This window comes from Pristis pectinata, chromosome 6 (assembly GCF_009764475.1).
Source record: "Pristis pectinata isolate sPriPec2 chromosome 6, sPriPec2.1.pri, whole genome shotgun sequence".
In the NCBI taxonomy this organism is placed as follows: Eukaryota; Metazoa; Chordata; class Chondrichthyes; order Rhinopristiformes; family Pristidae; genus Pristis; species Pristis pectinata.
In genome coordinates this window covers 62,514,362-62,539,103 of record NC_067410.1, presented here as the reverse complement: position 1 = coordinate 62,539,103, position 24,742 = coordinate 62,514,362, and the positions used below count along the sequence as shown (strand labels likewise).

Sequence of the window (24,742 nt, the reverse complement as noted above, 5' to 3'; positions counted from 1 at the left end):
GCACCTGATCTAAGTACAGTTGGTTCGGTCACTTGCTTTCCGTTGAGGTACGTGTCTGCTCCTTCACATGGTTCAAGAATGACAATCACTATAAAGCAAAAGAAAAATGCTGAGAGGTTCTTAAAATTAACACAACTGTGCTGCTTAATTTTATAAATCACCTTGTATCTTCAATGGGTCTCCATGCTCCCCCTGCAGTCCATACTGATAACTGCAGCTTTCAGCACTGCACATTAACCTTGCCTGCCCAGTTCTCTGGCTTACACACTCTCTTTTTAGAAACCTGAAGCTAGATTTTAAGGTTTTTAATAATGTAGTGATAATGATACCGGACTAAAAATCAAAAGAAAACACTCAGACCTCACAATGGCACCATGAGGATACATTCATTTAAAAAGCGCAGCAATAAAAAGCTGACATTAGTAAAGGTAACCATGAAGCTGTTAAACTGTCACAATATCATAACTATCTCACTATCACCCCTCAGTGTATCATAAATTTCAAAAAGTAAAGATCATTGAAATAGTACAGGGATGACAGAAATCCTTGGAGATATAATCAAGAACTGGAGCAAAGTTCCAGAGAAGTAAATTGAAATCCCACTTGGAGCTAAGGAGATTAAAGGCTGCTAAAATAAAGGCTGTGGAATTTAAAGTAGTACTATTAGTGACCATTAAACTACTGCATTGTCATGAAAATCCATCCCATTCATTACTGTCCTTTAGGGAAGAAAATCAACCATCTACTTATACGTGACTCCAGTTGTATTTAACTTTGAGCTACCTTCGGAAATCGAGTAGAAATCTGCATAATTATACCAAACTGCTCCAACAGTTCCACCAGCACCTCAACAGCATCTTCTTGCATGAATGTAGGGGATTAATGCTGACCTTGTCTTTAATACTCACGAAAAAGGCAACCAAAAGGCCACTGAGTGACTAAATGGGTACAGCATACAGCACAATAGGTTGAGTGGATCAATTGGACTATAATAACCGATTGGACTCATGCAGCACAATAGGGTGAGTGGACTTCTGTGAGCTGTCATTCCTTGAATACAAAGCAATGAATCATTCATCTAAAAGTGAGGACCTTCAGTCTAAATTAAAACTTTTCTCGAACATGAGAAAATTTAAGGTTTTCACACAAGATACAGCCTGGTATCACAGCAAATAAATGATGTTTCACTTGAATATGCAACTCGTAAGTTAGAAGATCACTTAGTTGAGACTCAGAAGGTCAAGTGCAATCAAAGTGCTATACCTTCACCTAATGACTTGACATCACTGCGGAAGATGCAATGCTCTTCTTTAATGAAATGTCCACTCAGTACAATATCTTGCCGCCGTTCTGCATCTTCACGTCCAACTCTGAGGAAAGAGATTAAATTGTTTTAAATACATGAAAATATCACTGAACAACATATCAAAACCCAGGTCCACTGTGAAGTTCAGGAGCTTAATTAAAATGGAAATAATGTATTGATCACAGGAACTTCTATTAAGATGATAGCATATGACTGAGTGGATTTATGTTTGAAATGTGGCCAAACAAAAACAAGGGGATTGAATTTCCATGGGCATATACCAATCCCTTGTCATATCTTTGACCCAAAGCACTGCATTAGTGGTAATACCCATTTAGGTTTCTATTTAGGTCTCTTGGGTTTCCATGAAAGCTACATGAGGCAGGGACAGAACCACAGAGCCACTGCGTGTGCGTGTGCGTGTGTGTGTGTGGGTGCGCACGTGTGTCCACTTTGGCTGCACCACCCTTCTAAGTCAAAGATAGAAAATTGTAAGGACAATAAATGGAAAATCAAGAAAGGCAGTTCCCTAAATTTCCAATCTAAATTCCTGGAAGTCAAGGCCCAATTCCTGGAAGTCAAGGCCCTTACACAACTAAGCTTTTCATAATATTTATCTAATAATCTAACAATACTGAAGTGATGTAGTATTATGGAAAGAAATAACAGGTAATATCCCTGTCCTGTCAGTACAGCCAAATGTCATCATACTATCTGCAGGAAAGTGGTGAGTTCTTTTGTCCTGATCAATGGTCAGCCTTTATTCATGTCATCAAAAGCAGATTGCTTGGTCATTTATGGTACGTTACCAGGTTCATTGTCTTTCTAGGGCTACCAGTAATCACAGATTAAAGATTAACTACCAGAACCTGGTTTGGGCAACACTGGAGGAAACTCACAGGGGCACTAAAAACAATTGTGTGCTTTTGTTTGAAAAATGTTTGAATTTTCTCAACTGTTAGTATATAAAATATTGGCGATGGGAAGCAAAATTGAATGACAGTCAAGAAATATTCACTCAATAAATGAAGACCCTATTTGTTTTCCAGTTCGAAAGGAAGGTAGTGTTTTGTGCAGCTGGCATATTGGACAACCAAAGGTGGGATTGTTGGGATGGGGCAGACTGGTGATGGGAATTTACATGATGAAATCTCCTGAAATACATCCAACCGCAGTTAGAAACCCTGGAGATGACAGAGTGCACAATGGTTACAATGTGCAAATACAATTGATTGCACATGAACAGTTATGAGACATGACAGACATCATATAAATTCAAATTTGCATAATCTGAGGCACACAGGTAAAACTGAACTAAACAAGCAATCAAAACATATCCACAAACAATATTACTCAGTTATCTTAGTTATAACCTAGAAAGAGGAGAATTTCTAACTTGAAATCTGGTTTATATGTGACTAAAGTTCCTGTTTAAATTTATGTGGTCAGATTTTCAAAATCCAAGAATGTCTTGGTAACTTTTCTCAACTAGAAATAGGAGCTGCTCTGTTCAAATACAAGAAACTCTATACAACTACCTGAGAAGGGACCAATCAGTTTGAACCTCCCAAAAAATGATAAATCAGTTTTAGTATCCAAGAAGCAATACAGACCAGCTGCCAGACTGCTAAAAAATGTTACAGGAAAACAAACGTTATATTACCTAGAGGTTATTTTCAAAGAGTATGATTAGTTCATTGAGTTTGTTTTGTGCTGCCTTGGTGGATGAGTGGAAGATGGTCTATTGTCAGTTTGCAATCATATTTATGGTTCTTATTTATGTACTTGCTTATCTTTTGTAAAGTAGATTAGCTTGATGTTTTAAACTTAAAATATACCTAATGTGACACTTGCACAGCACTTAGTTGAGACCATAAGGAGACATGTAAGCAATTACCAGGCAGCATTTGCTGTTTGCTTCCCAGGTACATTGCTAAATGCTCACCAACTTCAGACCAAGTTAGTCATTTGCAGAGGTATTGGGAATGATCCAAAGATATCAAGAGTTGTGTAGGTGCCAAACATCTGCTCACAGGATGAGTCATCAACATTTCTGGCTCCTGTTCATGCTGCCACTGCTAATTCCTGAAGATTTTAAATCACCTCCTAACACACTACAGGCTGTCAATTCTGCGTTTGGCCAGTATTTCAGCACAGGAGCAAAATAGATCATTTGAAATGGATTGTGGGGAACGTTTATTGGTCCCCTTGGGCCTCCATGGGAATGAGGCTCAGAAACTGGCAAGCAAGCAGCTGAAATGATCTGGAGCAAGAGGGTTATTAAAGAACCACAAATGTAACAGTCCACTTGGTCCAAGGTTACATAAAACCCCACAGAAATTACACCATGGAAAAGGCTGGGTGGCTCCATCAGCCCATGTTGGTATTCATCCCTTATGGGAACAGCAGACCCAATTTTACATGGTCATCCTGTTCCAATAACTCCTGGCCCTTCTTTCCAGTTTATTCTGGTGTCAATATTGTCGCTGCTACAGTAACAAACATCAGTAGTGTGTGCCACAGCCTTGCAAAACTTCAGTATGAACAGTTCTATTGCCTTCTGACCTAAACCTCTTACATTTAATCCAATGCCTCTTCTTCTGCACATCTCAACACTTGGAATCAGTTTAGTTTCACTTAAACTTTTTAGAGGTTCTGGGTTACATGTTTTTTTGCTCAAGTATTGTCTTAAGTCTGCAAGGCTAGAAATCTTGAATTTGATTAGTACATTGCTGGTGTGTGTGTGTGTGTGTGTGCGTGTGTGCGTGCGTGTGTGCGTGCGTGCGTGTGTGTGTGTGTATCCACTTTGTCTGCATAACCCCTTCTGGGTCAAAGACAGAAATTTGTAAGGACAATGAATGGAAAATCAAGGAAGCCAGCTCTGTGAATAAACATTCTTTCTGATTAAATAATTCAGAGTTAGTCACTGCTGCTAATCTATCACTGGCCACACATCCTGAGCATTAGGCTTTGCTCCACCACATCTACAGGAAGCACCACACAAACCAGAACTGGGATGAAGTGATCCACATTTAAGTGAGTCTGCACCTTGTGATCCCATCTTTGATGTAGTACAGAAGGCACTCGGACATCAGTGGATCTTCGTTCAAATTCACCAGATGAGGAGTCTGTAAGGGAAGATTAGATAATGTCACAAGAAGCTAGGGACCTCTGCTCCTTAAGAATGTGGGACCTGATCACAATTTTTTTAATTTTCTGTCTTCACTGTAAAGGTTTCCCAATGAACTGAAAAACAATTAACATCCAGCTCCATCAGAGTCTACCTGGGAGGTTGCCGTGCAGTCTCACTGCATTAATGAGATTACTACATAAACCCTCAAGTTGGCAACACTACACAAACTTTCAATTTGGCAACTAATGCTAATTATATCCCAGGTCCTCTTGTCAACAGGTTCTTGGCCATTGAAGTTCTTATCCTTTGGGTAGCAAGGATAGGTCAAAGCTTTCATTGTTCTTTTACCATTTGGTTAGTTTTTAGTAAGCATGGCAAGATTTACCTATGATCATTCTTTGTCCCACTCACTTTGTACGTGCCAAGGATTCCTGCATTCAGTGTCCAGCTCCCCGCCCATTCCACCTCATAAAACTTTGGTTAGGCCATTTTTGGAGTATGTTCTGGTTGCCACATTACAGAAAGGATGTGGAGCCTTTGGAGAGGGTGGAGAAGAGATTCGGCAGGATGTTGCCTGGATTAGAGAGTATTAGTTATAAGAAGAGGTTGGACAAACTTGGATTGTTTTCTCTGGAGTGTTGGTGGCTGAGGGGAAAGCTGATAGAAATAAATAAAATAATGAGAGGCATAGAAAGGGTAGATATAGTCTTTTTCCCAGGGTGAAATTGTCAAATACTAGAAGGCACTGGTTTAAGGTGAGGGGAATGTTTAAAGGAGATTTATGAGGCAAGTTTTTTACGCAGAAAATGGTAGATGCCTGGATTCTGCTGCCAGTGAAGTGGTGAAGGCAGATGGGATAGCAACATTTAAGAGGTATTTAGACAGGCACATAAACAGGCAGGGAACGGAGGGATACAGACCATGCGCAGGTAGATGGAATTAATTTAGGCTGGCATCATAGTTGGCACAGACATCATGGGCTAAAGGGCCTGTTCCTGTGCTGTACTGTTCTATGTTCAACTTCAGAATAGTGAGTAAAGAGATATCTTCATTACCAGGACCCTTTTCAGAAAGAAAATGTAGGTCAAAATGTGGAGGATCTTGATGTTTATGGATTCATTCTTTGAGGTCAATAACCTCTAAAAGTTGGAGGTGCTCTGTTTCTGTTTTTTGAAGTTCAGTGGCTGTGACTTTGATGCTGCAGCGATGCACAAAACATTTCTCACACACACTCACGCACACACACACACACACACACACACACACACACGCATATATCTGTTAGACTGGTCGGAACAGTTCAAGGCCAAATATACATCTATCATCCATGGTCTTTAATGTCACTCTGAGAGAAAAAATATTAACAGTTAACTCCATGCAACAGCTAACTAGCACAAGGTTGATTACTCACAGGAGATCCAAACATTAATACTCACAGGTGAGGCAGCAAGGAAAAGATGGTGCATGCCTTAGATATCCCAGAATGCATTGCCAAAACAATGCATCTTCCACTGTGTAACACATCCTCAACAGTGGCACTTGGGACAGTGGCATTTATGGACAGCAGATGCTGTGTTGATGATATTTCAATCTACTTTTTTACACTATAAAGGATTTATTATCACTTGCTGATGGACAAATGAGATTCAGGTTGCAAACACCAACATTCATACACTACCCCACAAGGGATTGTGTGTTAACTTTACCAGAGAATTGGGGACACTGCCATAGTACTTTACTCCTCCTCCCCCACCGACCGTCTCTCTGATCCTTAGATATGTTGCTTTTCAAAAAAACTGGAGGAGAAGTAAAGGCTTTTTTTCACACAAGTCATCATGATGTGACAGGCATTGCAGGAAAGTGGTGGGAAAATATTCAGTTGTAACTTTCCAGAAGGAATTAGATACCTACTCGCAGAAGGAATAATTGCAGAGCTGTGGGGAAAGAGTGCGACCAAGAGGTTAACTCTTCCCAAACGTTAGCACAGATCAAATGGCTCCCTCCTTTAATATAATGTTATGATTCTATTGAATGGTCCCAGTTCTACAGGTGTCTTGAGTTCACCCAAGTAACTATTCTGAGTGCATGAACCTGGACAACCCTGGTGTGTAGGTATCAGAGCTGGGGGTGGGTTTCCATGCACACTTTCCAGCACTAGTGAATGGGTAACAAACAGCACTCGGAACCACTGGCTGATGTTACTGGTATTTTATTTTGAGAAAGGATCATAGCTTTCAGTGCAACTGCTGTTGCTCTGACTGAGACTTACTCAGGATGGATTAGGAATCATGTTAGTGATCTTTGTGGCTTGGTATCACACTACAGAGCATTCGTTCCCAATAAGGGAGCTGGAAACATTCCAATTTTAATACTCCGGTCTTCTCTCTGGAGACCCTCTATGTGAGGTCTGTTCTATGAACAGGGCTAAGTCACTACTATCAGTAGATTAACATTGCTCAGTTTCTCCATTGAGTACCATAATATTTGGGACACTGGATGGCACCTTGAGATGTTTTACTGCTTTAATGGTGGCATATAAATGCAAGTTGCTCTTGTTCAAGAATAAACTGAGCATTTAAAAGCCAGAGGCTTCTGGGTGATATACTGTAACGACCGTTTTTGCCGCTCAGGTTTGCGTAAATACCAATTGCTGTGATTTCTTCTGGAATATCTTCTAGCCCTCTTGGAATCTCAGTAAGATTGTAGTAAGACTCAGTCACACTGTAAACCCAGTTCAGGTCATGCCTATATTGGGGTGTCTAACATATTAAATACCTCTGACAATGCCAATTAATGCACTTCTCCTCTTCAGTGCTGGGATTATATCGATAATATGGGGAAGTAATATGGTGAATGGTGGATCTACCCTTCATTTGTTCTACTGCAGCACTATGTTAATGATAATACCAGTCTGCTCCATTGATCCCAAAAACCTGAAAACCTAACACACATCTCACTGTTAATGAAGCCAGTCACCCATCATGTCTCTGTGCAAGCAGACTGTCTATGTTGGAGCAATCCAGCAAACTGCACTAGGCTAATGGTAACACTGCAGGTGAACTGTAGAACTCAAGAGTCTTCGTGGATTGAGGAGTTTGTTGGGAAACACTCTCCAGCAACATGATTAGAACAGGATACCCTAAAGGTTAACCACCAGGTCGGATCGGCAGTAAGGAAAGCGAATGCTATGTTGGCATTCATTTCGAGAGGTATAGTGTATAAAAGTAGGGAAGTGTTGATGAGGCTCTAAGGGGCACCGGTGAGGCCTCATTTGGAATACTGTGTGCAGTTTTGGGCCCCATATCTTAGGAAGGATGTGCTGATGTTGGAGAGAGTTCAGAGGAGATTTATGAGGATGATTCCCGGAATGAAAGGGCTTACATACGATGAGTGTTTGTTGGCTCTTGGACTGTACTCACTGGAGTACAGAAGAATGAGAGGGGACCTCATAGAAACATTTAGAACATTGAAAGGACTGGATAGAGTAGATGTGGCCAAGCTGTTTCTCTTGGTGGGTGAGTCCAAGACCAGACGGCACAATCTTAGAATTAGAGGGTACAGGTTTAAAACAGAGATGAGGAGAAATTTCTTTAGCCAGAGGGTAGTGAATTTATGGAATTCTTTGCCATGTACAGCAGTGGAGGCCCGATCATTGGAGGCGTTTAAGGAAGAGATAGATAGGTATCTAATTAGTCAAGGTATCAAGGGATATGGGGATAAGGCTGGAAATTGGGGCTAGAAAGGAATAGTGTTTTCTTTTCTTTTTTCCTTTTCTTTTTTCTTTTTCTATTTTTTTCCTTTTCTTTTTTTCTTTTCCTTTAGCTCATGGAGCAGACTCGATGGGCCGAATGGCCTACTTCTGCTCTTTTGTCTTGTGATCTTGTGAACCTGTGCTGACAGTTCATTTAATCAGCACAAATACTGGGATTTAATGATATTCGAAATGGAAACCATACTGACAGGAGTGTGTAGAAACACAAAGCAGAAACACAAAGAGAAACGGTCATACCCCATCTCAACGTGGGGTGCAGAGAGATGCTGGATTCATGCACAGGTAAAGCCACCCCACAAGGATGCAGAACATGTGGGATGGAAGGCTAGATACTTAAGGAATTTTACCTTTTGAGGAAATCAGGAGATCACTCTCCCAGTTGGTTAAATGAACCAACCGTAACGAGGTTGTGCAATTGGCAGGCTTGATGGACAGAGCTTCATTTCCTCATGCCACAGTTTCTCGTGAACTCTCAGATGACATTGAAAGGGAGCAGTCGGAGAAGGTGATAAAGAGAATGAGGGGAGGAAGGAAACTGAGAGAAGAGTGGAGAATTGGGACAGAAGGAGGAAGTTGGAAGAAATAAATGGATGGAAGTGGGATGGATAGCAAATGTCTGGAACAAGAGGAAAGTAAAGGGAGAAGAAGTAGAGGGAGGGGTGGAGAGAGGCAAAAAGGGAGCAGGAAAGGGAGAGACAAGAAGGCAGGGTTGTGGTGTGGGAGGGGTTAGTTCTAAAAGACCTCTTCAAAATTTGACAGATTTACAATCTTTTCATCCGTGAAACTAGGCCATTAAAGAGAGGGAAGTGATGCTGAGAAATGAATCAGAACCAGCCAATGGAATCAGGGATTCCATCTCATAAATGACAGAGCAAACCAAATCAAAGAGAGCACAACACTTCACACACAGTCACCCAGAACAAACCTCCTTGGGAGAGAACACCCCCAGAGACTCCAGCAACATCTGAGCAGCTCTTCTATGTTCAATCTAACAGGAATTAAACAGTTGCAGGGTTGAGCAAGAGTTGGGAAGGGAGGGGGGTTGAAACAATGGGAAAGGGGAGGAGAAGAGTAGGGGAGATAGCGAAAACAAAACAAATGATACTGGTATACAAATTAGAAAGCAGCAACTGTTGGAATTTAGACAGAGGTGTGCAGCTGACTACAGTTAAATCAGATGTGTTTTACACAGACTCACAATGTGGATAAATGTTAATGTATATCACCACAAACGTGGTTGAGTCTCATGCACTGGTGCACACACATGCATGCACACACACACACACACACACAAATAGAAACACACACACACACACACACACACACACACACACACACACACGTGCACATACAGGGAAATATGCCTCCTTCCCACCATTCCTCTATTGGGAACAGATAGCTATGCTTTGGATGCTTGAGTTTCTGGTCACCATTCTTCTGATGCCTGATATATCATCCCAATATGTGCTTCAGAAAATTTATCTCAACATTATTACAAAGACTGTCTATTTGCATCACCATTTCATTGCCCACCTGTATCTTCCTCAGATCACCTTCTGGTGAAATCTTCATCTGTGTTTTTATTACAACTGGTTAGCTATTCCAATATGTTCCCAGTGCTCTCACTCAACCTACAACAAGTAAACTTCATATTGTCTAAAACTTGACTGCCCATGTTTCAGAAGGCACTAAATGCATTTTGTACATTACTCTTGTACTTGCTGACCTGTATTAGCTCTCAGTTTACAATGCCTTGATTTAAAATTCTCACCTTTGTTTTCAAATGGCCTCATGCCTCCATATTTCCAGGTCTACAACCTCCTGAAAGATCTGCACTCCCATCAGTTTTGGTCACTTGACCATCCCAGATCCAACCATTTTACCACTGGCTGCATGTCCTCAGCTACCAAGGCTCTAACCTGTGGAATTTCCTCCATAAACCTACATCCTGAAAACCAAACTTTCTTCTACCCTAATATCTCTGTGTCAAACTCTTCTATGAAGTACATTGGAACATCTTGTTTTCTTAACAGACAATACAAAGTGATTTTCCTTATAATGTGTGTAGAAGAATTGATAAACCAATCAAGATGTTCAAGTCTAAATCGACAGTAGGTACAACCTCGCCTCATTTAAAGACTCTACTTCAGGGCTAGTACGCAAATAACTTCTTAAAACTTCAATATATTTAAGACAGTAGGTGCCAGCCTAAAAGCTGATGTTAAGCTAAGATCCTACATGTCTTTGAATGTTGAAAGACAGTTAAAAGATTGCTAATTGTCTTGGCCAATGTTCATCTTCCAACCAAAAACATACTAGCTGGTCATTCATCTCCTTGTTTATGGTACCTCACTGTGGGTTTCTGCTACCACGTTTCAATAAGTAGGAACAATGACTGTAAACATCATACATTGGACACATGTCCTATTGGTTCGTTTCTCATCAACGTAGTAAAGCCAGATAGATTTTCCTGATCTCCATCGAAGTTGCAGAACAATGACATTGATGAAGGTTTGCCTCTTGCCTTGACCCTTGAGTGAAAGCCCTGATTTGCTTTATGAACAGATATTACAGAGCATGGGCAGTAAGTTTTCCCAACCAACAAAGGGCTCACCAAAACCATCCATTCCAAACCATCATTTAGCAACAACAGCCTTCCCATGTCTCTGGGCAATTAAGATAGAAATGGTTAATTCAAACTTCTTCAAACCTGACATACCTTCTTAGGAGAGAAAACACCCAAGGTACCTCCATCTTCACGCATGGCCACCCCCATCTCGGCAAGCAGAGCCTCCCTGAAATATAAATTCAAAGCTTCTGAGCATTTAACAGAGGACTAAACAGTAAATGATTTGGGCTGTCGGCTCCAGCACAAGGGAAAAAATAGTGGCTGGATGAATGCTTCGTAATTCCATGCACTGAATGTAATTCTGCAGCTAACCCCAATCCATAAGCAGTTGTTGGAAGGTGAGCCCGGGAACAGTTTGTCTGAGGGCAGCTTTGCAGAGGAATAAAGTTAAAAATATGAGCCTAGATTATGAAGAATACAGTGATCTGTATGCATAGGGATTCTAGCAGAGAAAGAAACATCTGTGCAGAAAGTATATGAGTAATATTTGTCAGATGGTTCTTGGGAGTATCTACACTTGCTATTAAATACATCATACATGATCAGTTTCAGTACTAATAAGCTCATATTTCATATCAACATAGAAGGAGGTCATTTGGCTCATCGAATCTATGCTGCCTCTCAGAGCAATCCCTTTCCAATTATTTCTTGGTAACCTATCCTCTCACAAATGCCCATTAACATCCCCCTTGATTATAACCACCAGGCAGTATACTGGAAGTTATCTACAGTAGCCAATTAACCTAACAACCAGCATGTCCTTGAGAAGTACAGACTGTTGGTTGCACAAGTTGTGCAAGTCATTGGTTAGGCTGCACTTGGAGTATTATGTGCAGAGGTGGTTGCCGTGCTATAGGAACGATGCAATTAAACTAGAGAGTGTGCAGAGAGTGGACGCATTAATGTGTGGTTTAAGAGACTATGAGTGATGTGGGGATGGTCTTGCACTAATGTGAATGTTGTATCCACTCCTAGGAAGCCCTAACTGTTAGAACTCCATTGAAAAGGTCACTGGAACAGTAAACATTGGTGCCACAAGGCTCCATGTAAGGCCTGAAAATTCTGCTGCCATATTCGTTGCAAATAATTAACGTGTTCATATAACATTCTTCTGCTCTCCGCTTCAACAGAGACAGTGAGATGGGCTTTCATCCTTAAACACAAGCGTTAGACTCACATTGTGGATTGACTTACATTTGTTGAAAACATTCAGTTTTCATTTCTGAAACAAGACTTGCCCATTCAGCCCCTTGAAACACTACATTAGACCCTGACTGATATGCATATCCAATCCATTATGGTGTCTTTTCACAATATTCCATGCTACCCTTACTCATTTCCTTCTCTAATTACCCAGCTCTAATTTTACTGTGCGTGCCTCCTTAACCTGGAATCATTTGAATCTCTTCAATATTTCAAATTTTCCAATCATATCACCCCTCTGTCTTCCATATTCAAGGAATACAAGCCCAATGAAAATCATTAGGCTTCTATAATAGATGCTGATCTACACACCAGAATTATGGCTGCAAGTTGAAAACTCATCCCATTATCTCCTATTAAATGAAGTGGAAAGCTCCTGGGCTAAAATAGTAGAAGATTGTCAAAAATAAATTAAAATGGTGGCCCAGTGATGCAACTGGTAGAGTTGCTGCCTCACAATGTTGGAGATCTGGGTTCCATCCTGACCTCTAGTACCGTCTGTGTGGAGTTTGCCTGTTCTTCCTGGGATTCCCCCTGGAGCTCTGATTTCCTACCACATTCCAAAGGTGTGTGAGTTGATGGGTCAATTTGCCACTGTAAATTGGCCCTTGTGGATAGGTGATTGGAACAATCTGCGATCGGCTGATGGGAGTGTGCAGAGGATGAAATGAGATTAGTGTAAGAATAGTGTAAATGAGGGCTTAATGGTCAGCAAGCACAAACTCAGTGGGTCAATTACTTTCCTGTATGACTCTATGAGCTATTTATTATTATTAAGAATATCAGAGGGATATAGGATCAGGTGTGAGCCACTTAGTCTTTGGTCTTCACCATCCAATCTGATCATGGCTAATTCCAAGACAGAAAAGGCTTGGACTCACCTGGAGACCTACCCCACATTCTTGGTGGTTCCCCTTTATGTGGATAAACAATAAACAATGGTCTTACCAGCAACACCTCACTTCCCATATATGACTCAAAAAACAATGTAGTGTGAACTGGAGGATGCAGGAAAAAGAATTAAAGCCCTTGCCCAACTAAAAGAAACTTCTGACTGCTTGTTCTTAACAAAGCTGCAGGGCTGTCTTTCCAAGTTAATTCTACTTGTGATTTGTGTGCACACTGATTTATCGACACTTCAGCATTTTACTGAGCAGAAGTCTCAACTCTTGGACAATGGTCCCTGGAAAAACATGTTGATTATAACGCCCCAGTATTTAATGCTGTTGCCTCTGATCACAATTAGGTAACTCAGCAAAAAGGTGTGGCCCGAATAGCAAACTTTGGGTCAATGTTTATGTGCTGATTATACCAACTAAGCAGTTGAGAGCTGCACATGAACCTCCTGCTAGTTTTATGAAACCATATTGCTAATATAACATATTCTGCAGTGAGCTTTACCTTTCCATTCTTATAGCTTCTGTTCGGCGCAGTTTCTCCTCCCATGTTTCATTCAGTTCAGCGATTATTTTCTCTGTCTCCTGTTGATATTAAGCACAGATGTCAATGTAAGCATTTCGAAAACTACCTTACAAAAAGATGAGTGCAGTTCCAATTGAGGCAGGAACCCACTTCTGGTTGAAAGGCAGGGATTTTCCAGATGACCATGCAATTCCCATATTGAAATCCCTGATGGTTCAAAACAGAACAGATGGTTCAACCAACATTTAGTGTGGCAGCTGCAACAAAAGTCAACTGTTTACATGATGTACAAACAGGTAAGACTCCTATTCAAGAAAGGCTCATTGACCATGAGAGAATATATAAAGAGGCAAGACACAGTGGCGCAGTTGGTAGAGCTGCTGCCTCACAGTTGCCAGAGACCCGGGTTTGATGCTGATCTCTGGTGCTGTCCGTGTGGAGTTTACATGTTCTCCCGAGAACATGTAAACGTGGGTTTCCCCCAGGTGCTCTGGTTTCCTCCCATGTCCCAAAGACATGCAGGTTAGTAGGTTTATTGGCCACTGTATATTGACCCTAATGTGGGTGATTAGTAGAATCTGTGGGGGGGGGGAGGGTTGAGAAGAATGTGGGAGAATAAAATGGGATTAATATAGGATTAGTGTAAGTGGGTGAATAAACGAATAGAATACGTGTCACTTAATTTACTTTATAGTATTTCATAATCTAGGAACACAGGTGCAGCAGTAGACATGTGGTGCAAAAATATTTCACCATTCAGTGAGGTCATGGCTGTTGCGACCTAATATCATACATTTCTGGATTTGTCCCGTAAACCGTCATACTTTAATTAAGAAAATGCTGCTGATCTAAATGAAAATTAATAATTGACTGAGTATCAATGGCTGTTTGTGGAAGACAGTTCCACAACCCTTTGCATGTTAACCTGTTTATTATCTAATTCCCAAAAGTGCTGAATTTACTTTTTAGATTTTTTTTAATATATGCATTTTTTGAGATCTGGGAAGCATTCATTGCCAGTCCCTATCTGCTTTAAGAAGGCAGTGGTGAGCTGCTTTTTTGAACCACTGCACTCCTTGGTGAAGGTGTTTTCCCAATGTCCCACCAATGGAAATAATTTCTCTCAACATTTCTTCTTACCTTCCTCAATAAACAACTCGCTGCACTCTACCTCACAGATAATTTTCTAGTAAGGTCAATAATTTGCCACAAATTCAATGAATGAACAGTTTCATATGAAGGGCTTTATCAAATGCCTTTCCGACATCAATTATTCAGAGGCCATCTGCTGTCCAATACTTTAACCATGTCTTCAAAAATAGTAATCAGGTTCATCAAACATGATCTATCCTGTACAAAACCATGTTGTCCCTTTCTGATGAGCTGAACGTTTTCGCAGTGATTAATCACTCTTGCTCCACTCCTTCCCCTCACCTCCTTATACTGGCTATCTCCCCTCTATCTTTCAGTTCAAATGAAGGGTCTCAATCCAAAACGTTGATTGTCCATTTCCCTCCACATATGCTGCCTGAATTACTGCAGCAGTTTGTTTTCTTTTACTTTGGACTTAGTTTTGGATTAGTTTCCTAATTAGCCTATAATTCCCTGCCTTTCCTCACTTAGCTTTCTCAAATAGCCATGGCATGCTCAGTTTTCCTACCTTAAGGAAAAGTATCTAAATAAAGAGATCTTTGGAAGATTCGACCGAGGGTATCAAAAATGATCTCCCCTAGTTCCTTTAAATCCTGGGAAAACATCTAGTCACGGGGATATGCTGCTCTCTAGACTTTATTACTGATCTTTTGTTTCCATTAATTTTAGCAAGTCTCTCCCTGCCTTGATTCAATTTAAGTTTCTTTATAGTCTTGTGTGTTACCCTCTTCATCTACAGTAACACTGATGCAGTCGTTATCCAGCATTCCAGGCAACTCCTTATTTTCATTTACAATGTCACTTCTTCAGGCCCATCAGAGAGACAACATGGTTTTGTATAGGATAGATCATGTTTGATGAACCTGATTACTATTTAATTTTTTGTTGTTGATTTTAATGACCTGCCAAGCTTCTTTATTTTCTGCATCTCTTTCAACCTGTTTTGACAGCTTTGTCACGTTCCCTCTCTGTATTCATTTATTTGGCAGAAACCATGCCAAGTCTATTTTATATTTCGTATGCATTTTCTCTAATTTAACATTTTCCTTTACCTCTCTAGGTGTCCCAAGCCTTTGTTTAGGTAGTTAGAGACTTTAACCCTCTGGGGTATAAACTGTTGCATGTCTAACTTGAGCTCCTCTTACAGAACTTCTGCATTATCTGATTTACCAATTTACCATGGAGATTGCCTTATCCAGTGGAAATCTGCTTTATCAAAATCTGGAATCTTAGTCGGTATTTCATGTTTCTTGCTTTCAAACATTATATTGAACTCAGTCATATTACAAATGCTGTTTGATAGATGCTGACTCATGGTTTGTTAGACATTACTAATTTCTAAATCTGATATAATCAGCTGCTTGTTGGTTCTAGACATATTGATGCAAAAGGCTACCCTGGAAACTGAGGAAATTTACTTTTATCTGCTCAGCCCAACCTAGAAAATAGTTAAAATCTGCTGATAATACCCTTCTGCTTTTACATGCTCGTTTAATCTTGCACTCATACATTCAATTTAATGAAAACAGAAAATGCTAAAGATACTCAGCAGGTGAGGCAGCATCTGTGAAGAGAGAAATAGAGTTAATGTTTAGATCAATTACTTTTCACTAGAACTGATGAAAACCAAAGTGAGAAAACAAGAAACAAGTGTGTTTTAAGTTGTAGAGAGAGAGGGAGGAATAGAGAGAACAGAGGGAATGTTTGTGGTTGAGTGGAGACCAAGATTGTCCAGGTGATACAAATGCTGTTGATGCATCTAGGGGAACGTGATGGATGCTTGCTAATCCCAGTTGTTCTGACTACAGGGGGTTTCAGCAGTGGGAGATGAAAGATCACAATGAGGTGAGAAACAAAAACAATGTTGGAAATGTGAGATGCTATTGCTTTAAATCTTAAATTTAAAAAAGCCTAAATACTCAGCAGACCAGGCAGTCAAGGGAATGGGTGAATGACCTTACATCAGAGCTGGTCAGCTCTGAACAAACAGGAAAGGTTGGTTATCTGAAACTGATGAATTCAATAATGAATCCTGAGGTCTGCAATTCAAAATATAATATAAAGTCAGAGAGATACAGCATGGAAACAGGCCCTTCAGACCATCTACACTACTCCTACATTAATCCCAATTTTTTTATTCTTCCCCCCATTCTCATCAACTCCCCACCCAGATTCTATCCCTCACCTACACACCAGGGGCAATTTCAAATAGCCAATTAACCTACCAACCAACACATCTTTGGGATGTGGGAGGATACTGGAGCACCTGGAGGAGACCCAGGCGGTCACAGAGAGAACGTGCAAACTCCACATAGACAGCACCTGAGGTCAGGATTGAACCTGGCTCTCTGGTGCTGTGAGGCAGCGGCTCCACCAGCTGCACCATTGTGCTGCCACTCTACTAGCTGCAGCACGAATGCATTCAACTTAAACCGTGGCATTTCCAACTTCCCCTTGCTTTTTTTTCCCTTTTTGTTATTGCCAACTGAGTTTCATTTGCTTACCTTGAGCCGTTCAATGGCTTCCTCACTGCCAGGGGCAATCATCAGCCGGTCATGCAGGCTGGACACAGAGCCAGCACGGCTGGACAGAGCAGATAGGGATGGCGAGGGGCTCACTCCAGCCACCATTCCGGACACTGTGGAGAAATTGTCAGCTCGTTGATTGACAGCTGCTACTCTGCAGTTACGGTTATTATTCTCTAAATCCTTCACATCTAGAGAAGGAAGCGGGACGGAAGGAGGGAGGGGGAAGGGTGGAAGAGAGAAAGAAAAGGGAAGAAAGAAAAATGCAAGTTGGATATAACGAACTAAAACAGGATGAGAAATATATGTTAGAAAAGAACCACAGAACAGACAACAGCATGGACATGTGTGTAATGAATCAGTGCTTAAGGCAAAGTCAGGCTGGTGTCCCCAAGATTTGTGCCCTGCTCTCTGTTGGTGGATTTACACACTTCCTCACAACTGCACCATCTCTTATCAGTGGACAAGTTGCCCAGGGACCAGCTTCCCTTGGAGAATTGCTGATCTGCCTACTGAGAGGAAAATAAGTAGGCATTAGAGTGAGGGTTTGTTATTTGAGAAACTGGGAAGAGGCTTCATCTGTGACCAGATGCTGAAGATCTATTTGGGGGGAAAAGGGCCAACCTGCTCCCCACCCCCCATCCGCCAACACCTCGGTGCTCAATCACAGTTGTTTCTGGGATCTTGCTATGCACAAAGAGGGAGCTAGGTGTGTCTATATAATCACAGTAAATCATTGTGTAGCATGTGCTTCAGGAGGTGATCTGAGGAAGTGTTATGATGCCTTACATCCGTGTAAGGTCATCTTTACCTCTCAACTTTCTTAATCTGGTTTCCCACACTATGACAGGCCCTTCAGCCCATTAAGCCTATGTTGGCTCTCAGGGTATTCCCATCAGTCCCATTCTCCCACTTGTTTCCCTGTAACCAGTTTCCCTCTCATGTCCATCAGCTCCACCCTGATTCTCCTACCACCTACCTACTCTAAGCGTAATTTACAGCAGCTATTTAATCTACCAGCACAATCTTCTGGGCTGTGCAAGGAAAGCAGAGCACATGGCAGCAAGCCAAGTGAAAAACATGCAAACACGCAGCACCAGAAGTCAGGATCGAACCCCTGTCACTGGAACTGTGCAGCAGCAACACTAATTATGCTGTGCTGCCCATCATACCATTCTACATTCATTTATTCTTCTTGAGGTGTTGCCCTCCCCTATGAGATTCGAAAATCTAAACAAAAATCTAAGACTGGCTTCCAAACTTAACACCTTCAGCCAGCAGCAAATCTAAGGGTTCACCTTCCACCAGAGCCTATCCCTGCAGCCCTCTTGTGGCCTGAAGGTGTAGCGCAGTGTAATTCCTGGCATGTCACCAATCTAAAATCTTTGGAAAACCCCACGGCATTGAAATCCACCAACAGAAAAGCAATTCTCCACATGTGCCAATTATGACTGAGAGGGATTCAGTAAACAGACACTGCGTCCTACATCAGCGACATCGACATCAGACGGCAAGACAAAAGTGGAGCACGCACTCACGCACAGCAAGAGGGTGAAGCACAGCAGAAGCATTGCAGCAACTACAGGGTGCAATCGTGGGGTGACCCCTTCAGTGAAAGGCCTGTAACCTGACTTGCTGTGTCCTATTGACGGGCTTTAGAGGGCAGATGTTTGCTATTATGCCTGCAATGGTGGTTCACTCTCACAACATTTTGGCATCTCTGCGCCCCTGCTGTTCTGGGCTCTTGTGCATCACTAATTTTAGTTGCCCCACCACTGATGACTGTACCTCCACCTGCTAAGACCCTAAACTCTGGAATTTCCTCCCTAATACTCTCTGCCCCGCTCCATCTTACTGTTTCTTTACAATCTACCTCTTTTGGCCACTTGCTCTTTGGTTTCTAGAACCAAATTCTGTGAAGCACTTCGGAAATGTTACTGTCTTAATAGCATTGGATGAATGCATGCTGCTATTTTTGTCCCACTGGCCATTTTATGACGCCCTTTTCACTATGACCTTAGAGCTTCCTATGAACTGCATTTGTATCTACCTGTATATCAAGATCCATTCAATACTTATAAATCTGCTACTTACATCTTGCTTTTCAGGATGTTTAAAAAACTCAGCACATACTTAGAATTCACTTTAACAGATGAAAAAGCCACTTTGAAGATTGTAAGAGATAGAGGCTCTAGCATAAATTAGACAGCCTAAGAAATAAATTTTCTTTCCATGTACAGACTCATTAGTTTTTTGGGTTAAAACTGAAACCCTAATGTTCATCTAGCAGTACAATAACATGGAACCATACAGGAGGTTCAGCGGTGTAGGAAGGAAGGCACATCCTGAGGCAAAGGAATGAGCCATTGTCATGAGTCAGAGCATCAGCTAACCAGGAAAGTGTAGCAGGGCAGCGGTGCAGAAGCCTGTCAGTCACAGCATGAGAGAAAGAGTCCCAAGGAGTTAGGGGTGAGGTCAGAAATGCCAATGGATGAGATTAAATCACGGGAACACACAGCACAAAGGCAGGGCAATTGGAACACCGAGACAATGCTTTCAGTTCAACAGGATTCACTCTTTCCTCAATCCTGAAAATTTTTCTTTAATCTGCAAAATATAGCTTGTCTCTACATTTAATTCTGGCCCCTGCCAAATGCTGGGTTGCACATTGTGAGAGAGAGCTTCCTATTTACAAGAAATTTCATCACAATTTGACAGTTGCATGATCAGATTCACTACTAGATGTTTTTGGGCAATGGGTAATCCAATAATCTGATTGGAGTCCCACATTGGAGCTCACCCCCCATCACCCACCCACCTGCCTTCATACAACCAGTGTTGGATGACAGTGAGGGATACTGGGTAACAGAGTACCATCCAAGGCTCAAAGTCTATTGGTGAGAACAGATCTGGAGCAATGGATTGTAAGCAGCAGATAACTCAGCTGTGTGGCAATCCAGGGCACTTGCCAGTAGCTGGCACCCTCTCAGCCATATTTTGCCATGGTAGGTGGACTGGAGAGAAAGAGCAAATTGCAACGTTGCTAACAAGTATTCTTTGGAGTAACAGCATTGAAATTGGGCACAGTCTGGGCATCAGTTCCACTGTGCTAACAGATTCCTAAGGATGATAAAGATGTCTGTTACGTTACACCCATTACTGCCACTTCTGCTGCTCAAACCCAAATAGAAAGTAATTAGCCCCGATGTCTTTGTGGGGAAAGTTTGTACAAATGAACAACCATTCTTGAAAGGGGTCAATCCAGGTTCCTGCACTGAGCAGGACCTGTTGGAAATGGGCAAGTGTGGATACTGGGCAAGGGTCAGGACCAAACAGGGCTGTGATCCCCTAGAAGGACTGAAAAACATGACCACCAAATCTTGCTCCACATGTGATGAGTGGCTACTGACTGATGTTGGTGGGTGAGAACCTCCCACTGATTCAGAGAGAAGGAAAGACTCCTGCAGAACATCAGACAATGTTGTGCCCATTCAGACTGCCTTATGAACACACTCGATGGTGACCCATGGCCAAAGGCAACAGGAGAAACAGGCTCTTTGTCTCATGCTGTGTTGTGAGGGGTGTGCACCCATGTGTGCACATGCACAAGTGTGCATGCACGTATGAGGAAAGCATCACAAGCTGCTACTGTGCTACGCCAACTGTTTACACACATTTTCTTCCATTTCCTTTGTCATCGGGCACCGGAGTCACTGAGAGACCAGAGAAAGGAGAGAAACAAGGTTCAGAGGTCAGAGTTCACAACCACAGTATCACAGAAAGAAACAACTTGAAATTGCTTATATAAAACAGGCTCAGAGAGGAGCTTGGCTCAGAGAGGACAGCAGACAGATGGAAAAGGGTTTGAAGAAACAGTAGGAAGAGGCAGGGGTTAGGGAAGGAGTTTATGACAACACACAACGCACCCCCCTGTAAAACTGTGAGTCCCACCCTATTTCAACACCAGATGCAGCATGTTGTAGAAGAGGATTCCTTTTGTTGTATGTGCACTGACATCACAATTCACAGTGGACAATTGTGAAATCTTAACCACATTTGGTTACACACAGGAGCCCGAGACATCCCCACCCCAGGGTATTTCACTTAACGCCGCTTTCCTGCGTTCTAGTCATTTGCCCACAAATGCTGCATTTTAAATTAACTTTTGGATGAATCATTACTTTACTGCCTGTTCTGTAAGTTTCATAGGTACAGGCTGGCCTTCAAATGGACCGGAAATGGGAGAAGTTGGATCTTGGGATTCTGGGAAGAAAATGAACCAAGTACACTGTTTTAAGCTAAGTGTCCCCTGTTTTACTATAGGTCTATGTTATTTCATATGTAAGGGTTGCATACAGTGTGTGCCCAACACCTACCAGATCATGATAAACGTGGATATTGGTTATCACACACTGCACATCACAGGAGGGATTCTACACTTTGTTATAGATGCAAAGTCATCTCACATCTAATGGTGAAGTGCTGACCCACAGGCTGGAACCTACAAGCAGTCATGACTGCTTATTGATTGTCAAGGACAGTTCCATGTGTTGCAACTGTTGTCTGAAGCTGAGCACTTAGAGCCACGGGCTCATAAGTGCAGGCCTGTTTGAATATCCGATATTACCTGTGAGCGTTGGCATAGGAGACCTAGCAGGGCTAGGATGGGTATTTATGGGGTGGGGAAGGGATGGGCTCTAACTCTTCCTGTGCCTCAGAGATCTGATGCCGCTTACGATCAATAATGTCGCCCAATCCCTGAGTGCAGAGCAGATCCCTCAGCCTGGAGACTTCATCCTTCAGCTCCCGGATCAGCTTGTTGTTGGGATCCTCATTAATGACGGCATTGCATCGGATCTGCTTGGCACGGTCAGCATACCTAAGGAATGAAAGAAACCAGATGGCCTTCAGTGTATTGCATTAGAGAGCAGAAGAAGATCTGCAAAGGGAGGGTATGCCAGGATATAATTCAATACCTTCAAAGCTTCACCCTCTGCTCCCCATACCCATCCTCCCCAACCGAATGACCCGTCCCCTTCCTCCCCAAACCCAGTTTCTCTCCCACTCCCAAAATCTAATCCAGCCCCTCTCATTCCAAACCCTAGTCTCAGTTCTTTCCTCCCCAAAACCTAACCCAGCCCTTTCATTCCAAAGCCTAATCAGTTAGCATAACGCTATTACAGCGCCAGCGACCGTGGTTCAATTCTGGCCACTGTCTGTAAGGAGTTTGTACATTCTCCCCGTGTCTGCGTGGGTTTCCTCTGGGTGCTCCAGTTTCCTCTCACGTTCCTAAGACATACGGGTTAGGAAGTTGTAGGCATGCTACATTGGCGCCGGAAGCATGATGACACTTGCGGGCTGTCCCCAGGACACACTACACAAATTGCATTTCACTGTGTGTTTCGCTGTACATGTGACTAATAAAGCTATTTTATCTTATCTTCTTAATACCTCACACTCTGCAGGAGCTGCCTTCATCCAGTGTGCTACTCATACAGCTGTTCCTTACCTCAGGGTGCTGAGTGTCTCATCATAGTTGATGTCAGCAGGACTAAGTGCAGCCACCATGGCAGTCCGAGAGTTGCCCCCTGCAGGGAAGCAACATGTTAGGTTCAAGATCGTCGGCCCACTTCCGAAACTTTCTACTCATCTTCAACAGTCCATTTTTTTTAAACGTAGCCTAACGTACCTAACACTACCCAACCCCAGCCAAATGCCTCGATGCTTCTGACTGCACAATGTCAGGGCACTCTAAGGAAGGCAGGTGGAGCTGAGCAGCACCATTGTCCAGCATGCCCAACCCCATTGAAGAGATAAATACTTTCCCCTCATTCTGGATGTAAACTCACGTCCACACAGCGTATACACTTCCCACCATCTATGGTTCAGGCCCTTCCTACCCTTCATCTGAAACAGGTGTGTATCTGGATAGGCAATTAGAACATCGAACAGTACAGCACAAGTACAGTACAGCCCTTCGGCCCACCGGGTCTGTGCCGAGAATGATGCCAAGTTAAACTAATCCCTTCTGCTTGCACATGATCCATATCCCTTCATTCCCTGCCTGTCCATGTGCCTAACTAAAAGCCTCTTGAATGCCACTATCATATCTGCTTCCACTACCATCCCTGGCAGCCCGTTCCAGGCACCTACTGCTCACTTGCCCCACACATCCCTTTAAACTTCCCCACTCTCACCTTAAAGCTATGGCCTTTGGCGTTCAACATTTCTAGCCTGGGAAAAAGGTTCCACCTGAATTATCCTTTCATTGCAAGTCCCATCACTGCCCACTCCCCCTTGTAAACCAGCACCATCAACCTATCCTCAGGGGAGCAGGCTGAGGGGGATCCCACGTTAAGTGCAAGGAAACCCATATCAAGCCTGATATCACAAAATCTCAACTGGAACACTATTGTGGCACTATTGGAGGAGAGGTCTTTCAGATGAGTCATTAAACTGGGTCTCTCCCCACCCTCTCAGCTTGAGACCCCCACAACACCAGTTGAAGTACACAGGAGTTCTCTCTGCTGTCCTGGTCAATATTAATCCCTCACTTAGATATTAATCAACATCTAAAAACAGATTATCCTACGGTACTGCAATAACTACACTGCAAAAGTCAGTCATTGTGAAATACTTTGGGACACCCTGAAATTGTGGTAGTTTCTATATAAATGCAAGTTCAGTTCTCAGGATAGAAGGGCAGTAAGCAATACATGGTGATATCCAAACCCCCTCTGTCGTTTTTTTTCTAAGCTTTATTAATCATAGCCCACACTAACATATAATTATAGTGGAAATGCTACACTATTAGCTGCATCAGTAAATAGCGGTACAGAAGACGAAGCTCTCACCAAGGTTTTCTCGTAACAGCCATGTCAGCACAGAGTCTCTGTATGGGATGAAATCTGTTTTCTTCTTTTTCTTGTTCTGCTCAATGTGGAACACAACAAAGATATTTCATAAATAGAGCACATTAATAATTTCAGATCAGGCACAGAATCAAATTGGATTAAACATCAGTCATCCTCTCAGATCAGTTTGATTGGTGCCCTGAAGGCTCCACCTCTTTGCCAGAATACAGTCCCAGCAGTACTTCATCTAATCCTTATCTAATCATGAGTATTAACAGACTAGGTCTACCCAAGTCTTGCCCAGCTCCCCCAGAACATGGACGATGGGAACAATGTTCCTGGCTGAGCCCCTTCCCTCCAGCCAACCCACAATTGCACAGACTGACTGAACTTTGAAAATACCAGAAACACTCAGCCAGTCATTCAGCATTTAAATTCAGTTTCCCTTCCTGCATTTGATAAGGTACCTACCAAACTGCAGATACTGCCAGGCCTATTTTGAAGCATTTTCTGCTTCATTTCAAACCTGGGATAGAAGGGTGAGTGTAGGAAAATGGGATTGGTATAGCAGGGTGCTAAGATACTGCAGAACAAAATAATAGCTGGAACTCAAAAAAAATGGCTAAATGTACATCAGCATCCCATAGTTGGTCCGCATAGCAACACATGGAGTCACGCTCGAATCCCAAACTGTGCCAGCACCCAGAGTAGAAATGTCAAATACTAGAGGGCTGTGAGATTGTTGT

At 42.3% G+C, this 24,742-nt stretch overlaps 1 protein-coding gene across 28 annotated transcripts in view; it reads right to left on the bottom strand.

Moving 5' to 3' along the window:
- The window catches only part of kif1aa (kinesin family member 1Aa), a 230,642-nt gene that overhangs the window by 106,218 nt on the left and 99,682 nt on the right, over positions 1-24,742 (bottom strand). For 12 of the 28 annotated variants that reach the window (XM_052019026.1, XM_052019024.1, XM_052019028.1 and 9 more), the window contains exons 11-20: positions 23,997-24,072; positions 22,652-22,730; positions 21,879-22,021; positions 20,817-20,855; positions 17,122-17,333; positions 13,445-13,524; positions 10,931-11,006; positions 4,355-4,434; positions 1,264-1,370; positions 5-88 (exon numbers count right to left, since the gene is read on the bottom strand). In XM_052019026.1, the coding sequence (XP_051874986.1) occupies positions 5-88; positions 1,264-1,370; positions 4,355-4,434; positions 10,931-11,006; positions 13,445-13,524; positions 17,122-17,333; positions 20,817-20,855; positions 21,879-22,021; positions 22,652-22,730; positions 23,997-24,072 (976 nt within the window). The remainder of the gene's footprint in view (positions 1-4; positions 89-1,263; positions 1,371-4,354; positions 4,435-10,930; positions 11,007-13,444; positions 13,525-17,121; positions 17,334-20,816; positions 20,856-21,878; positions 22,022-22,651; positions 22,731-23,996; positions 24,073-24,742) is intronic. The other 16 variants (XM_052019047.1, XM_052019034.1, XM_052019049.1 and 13 more) reach the window with 3 other exon arrangements.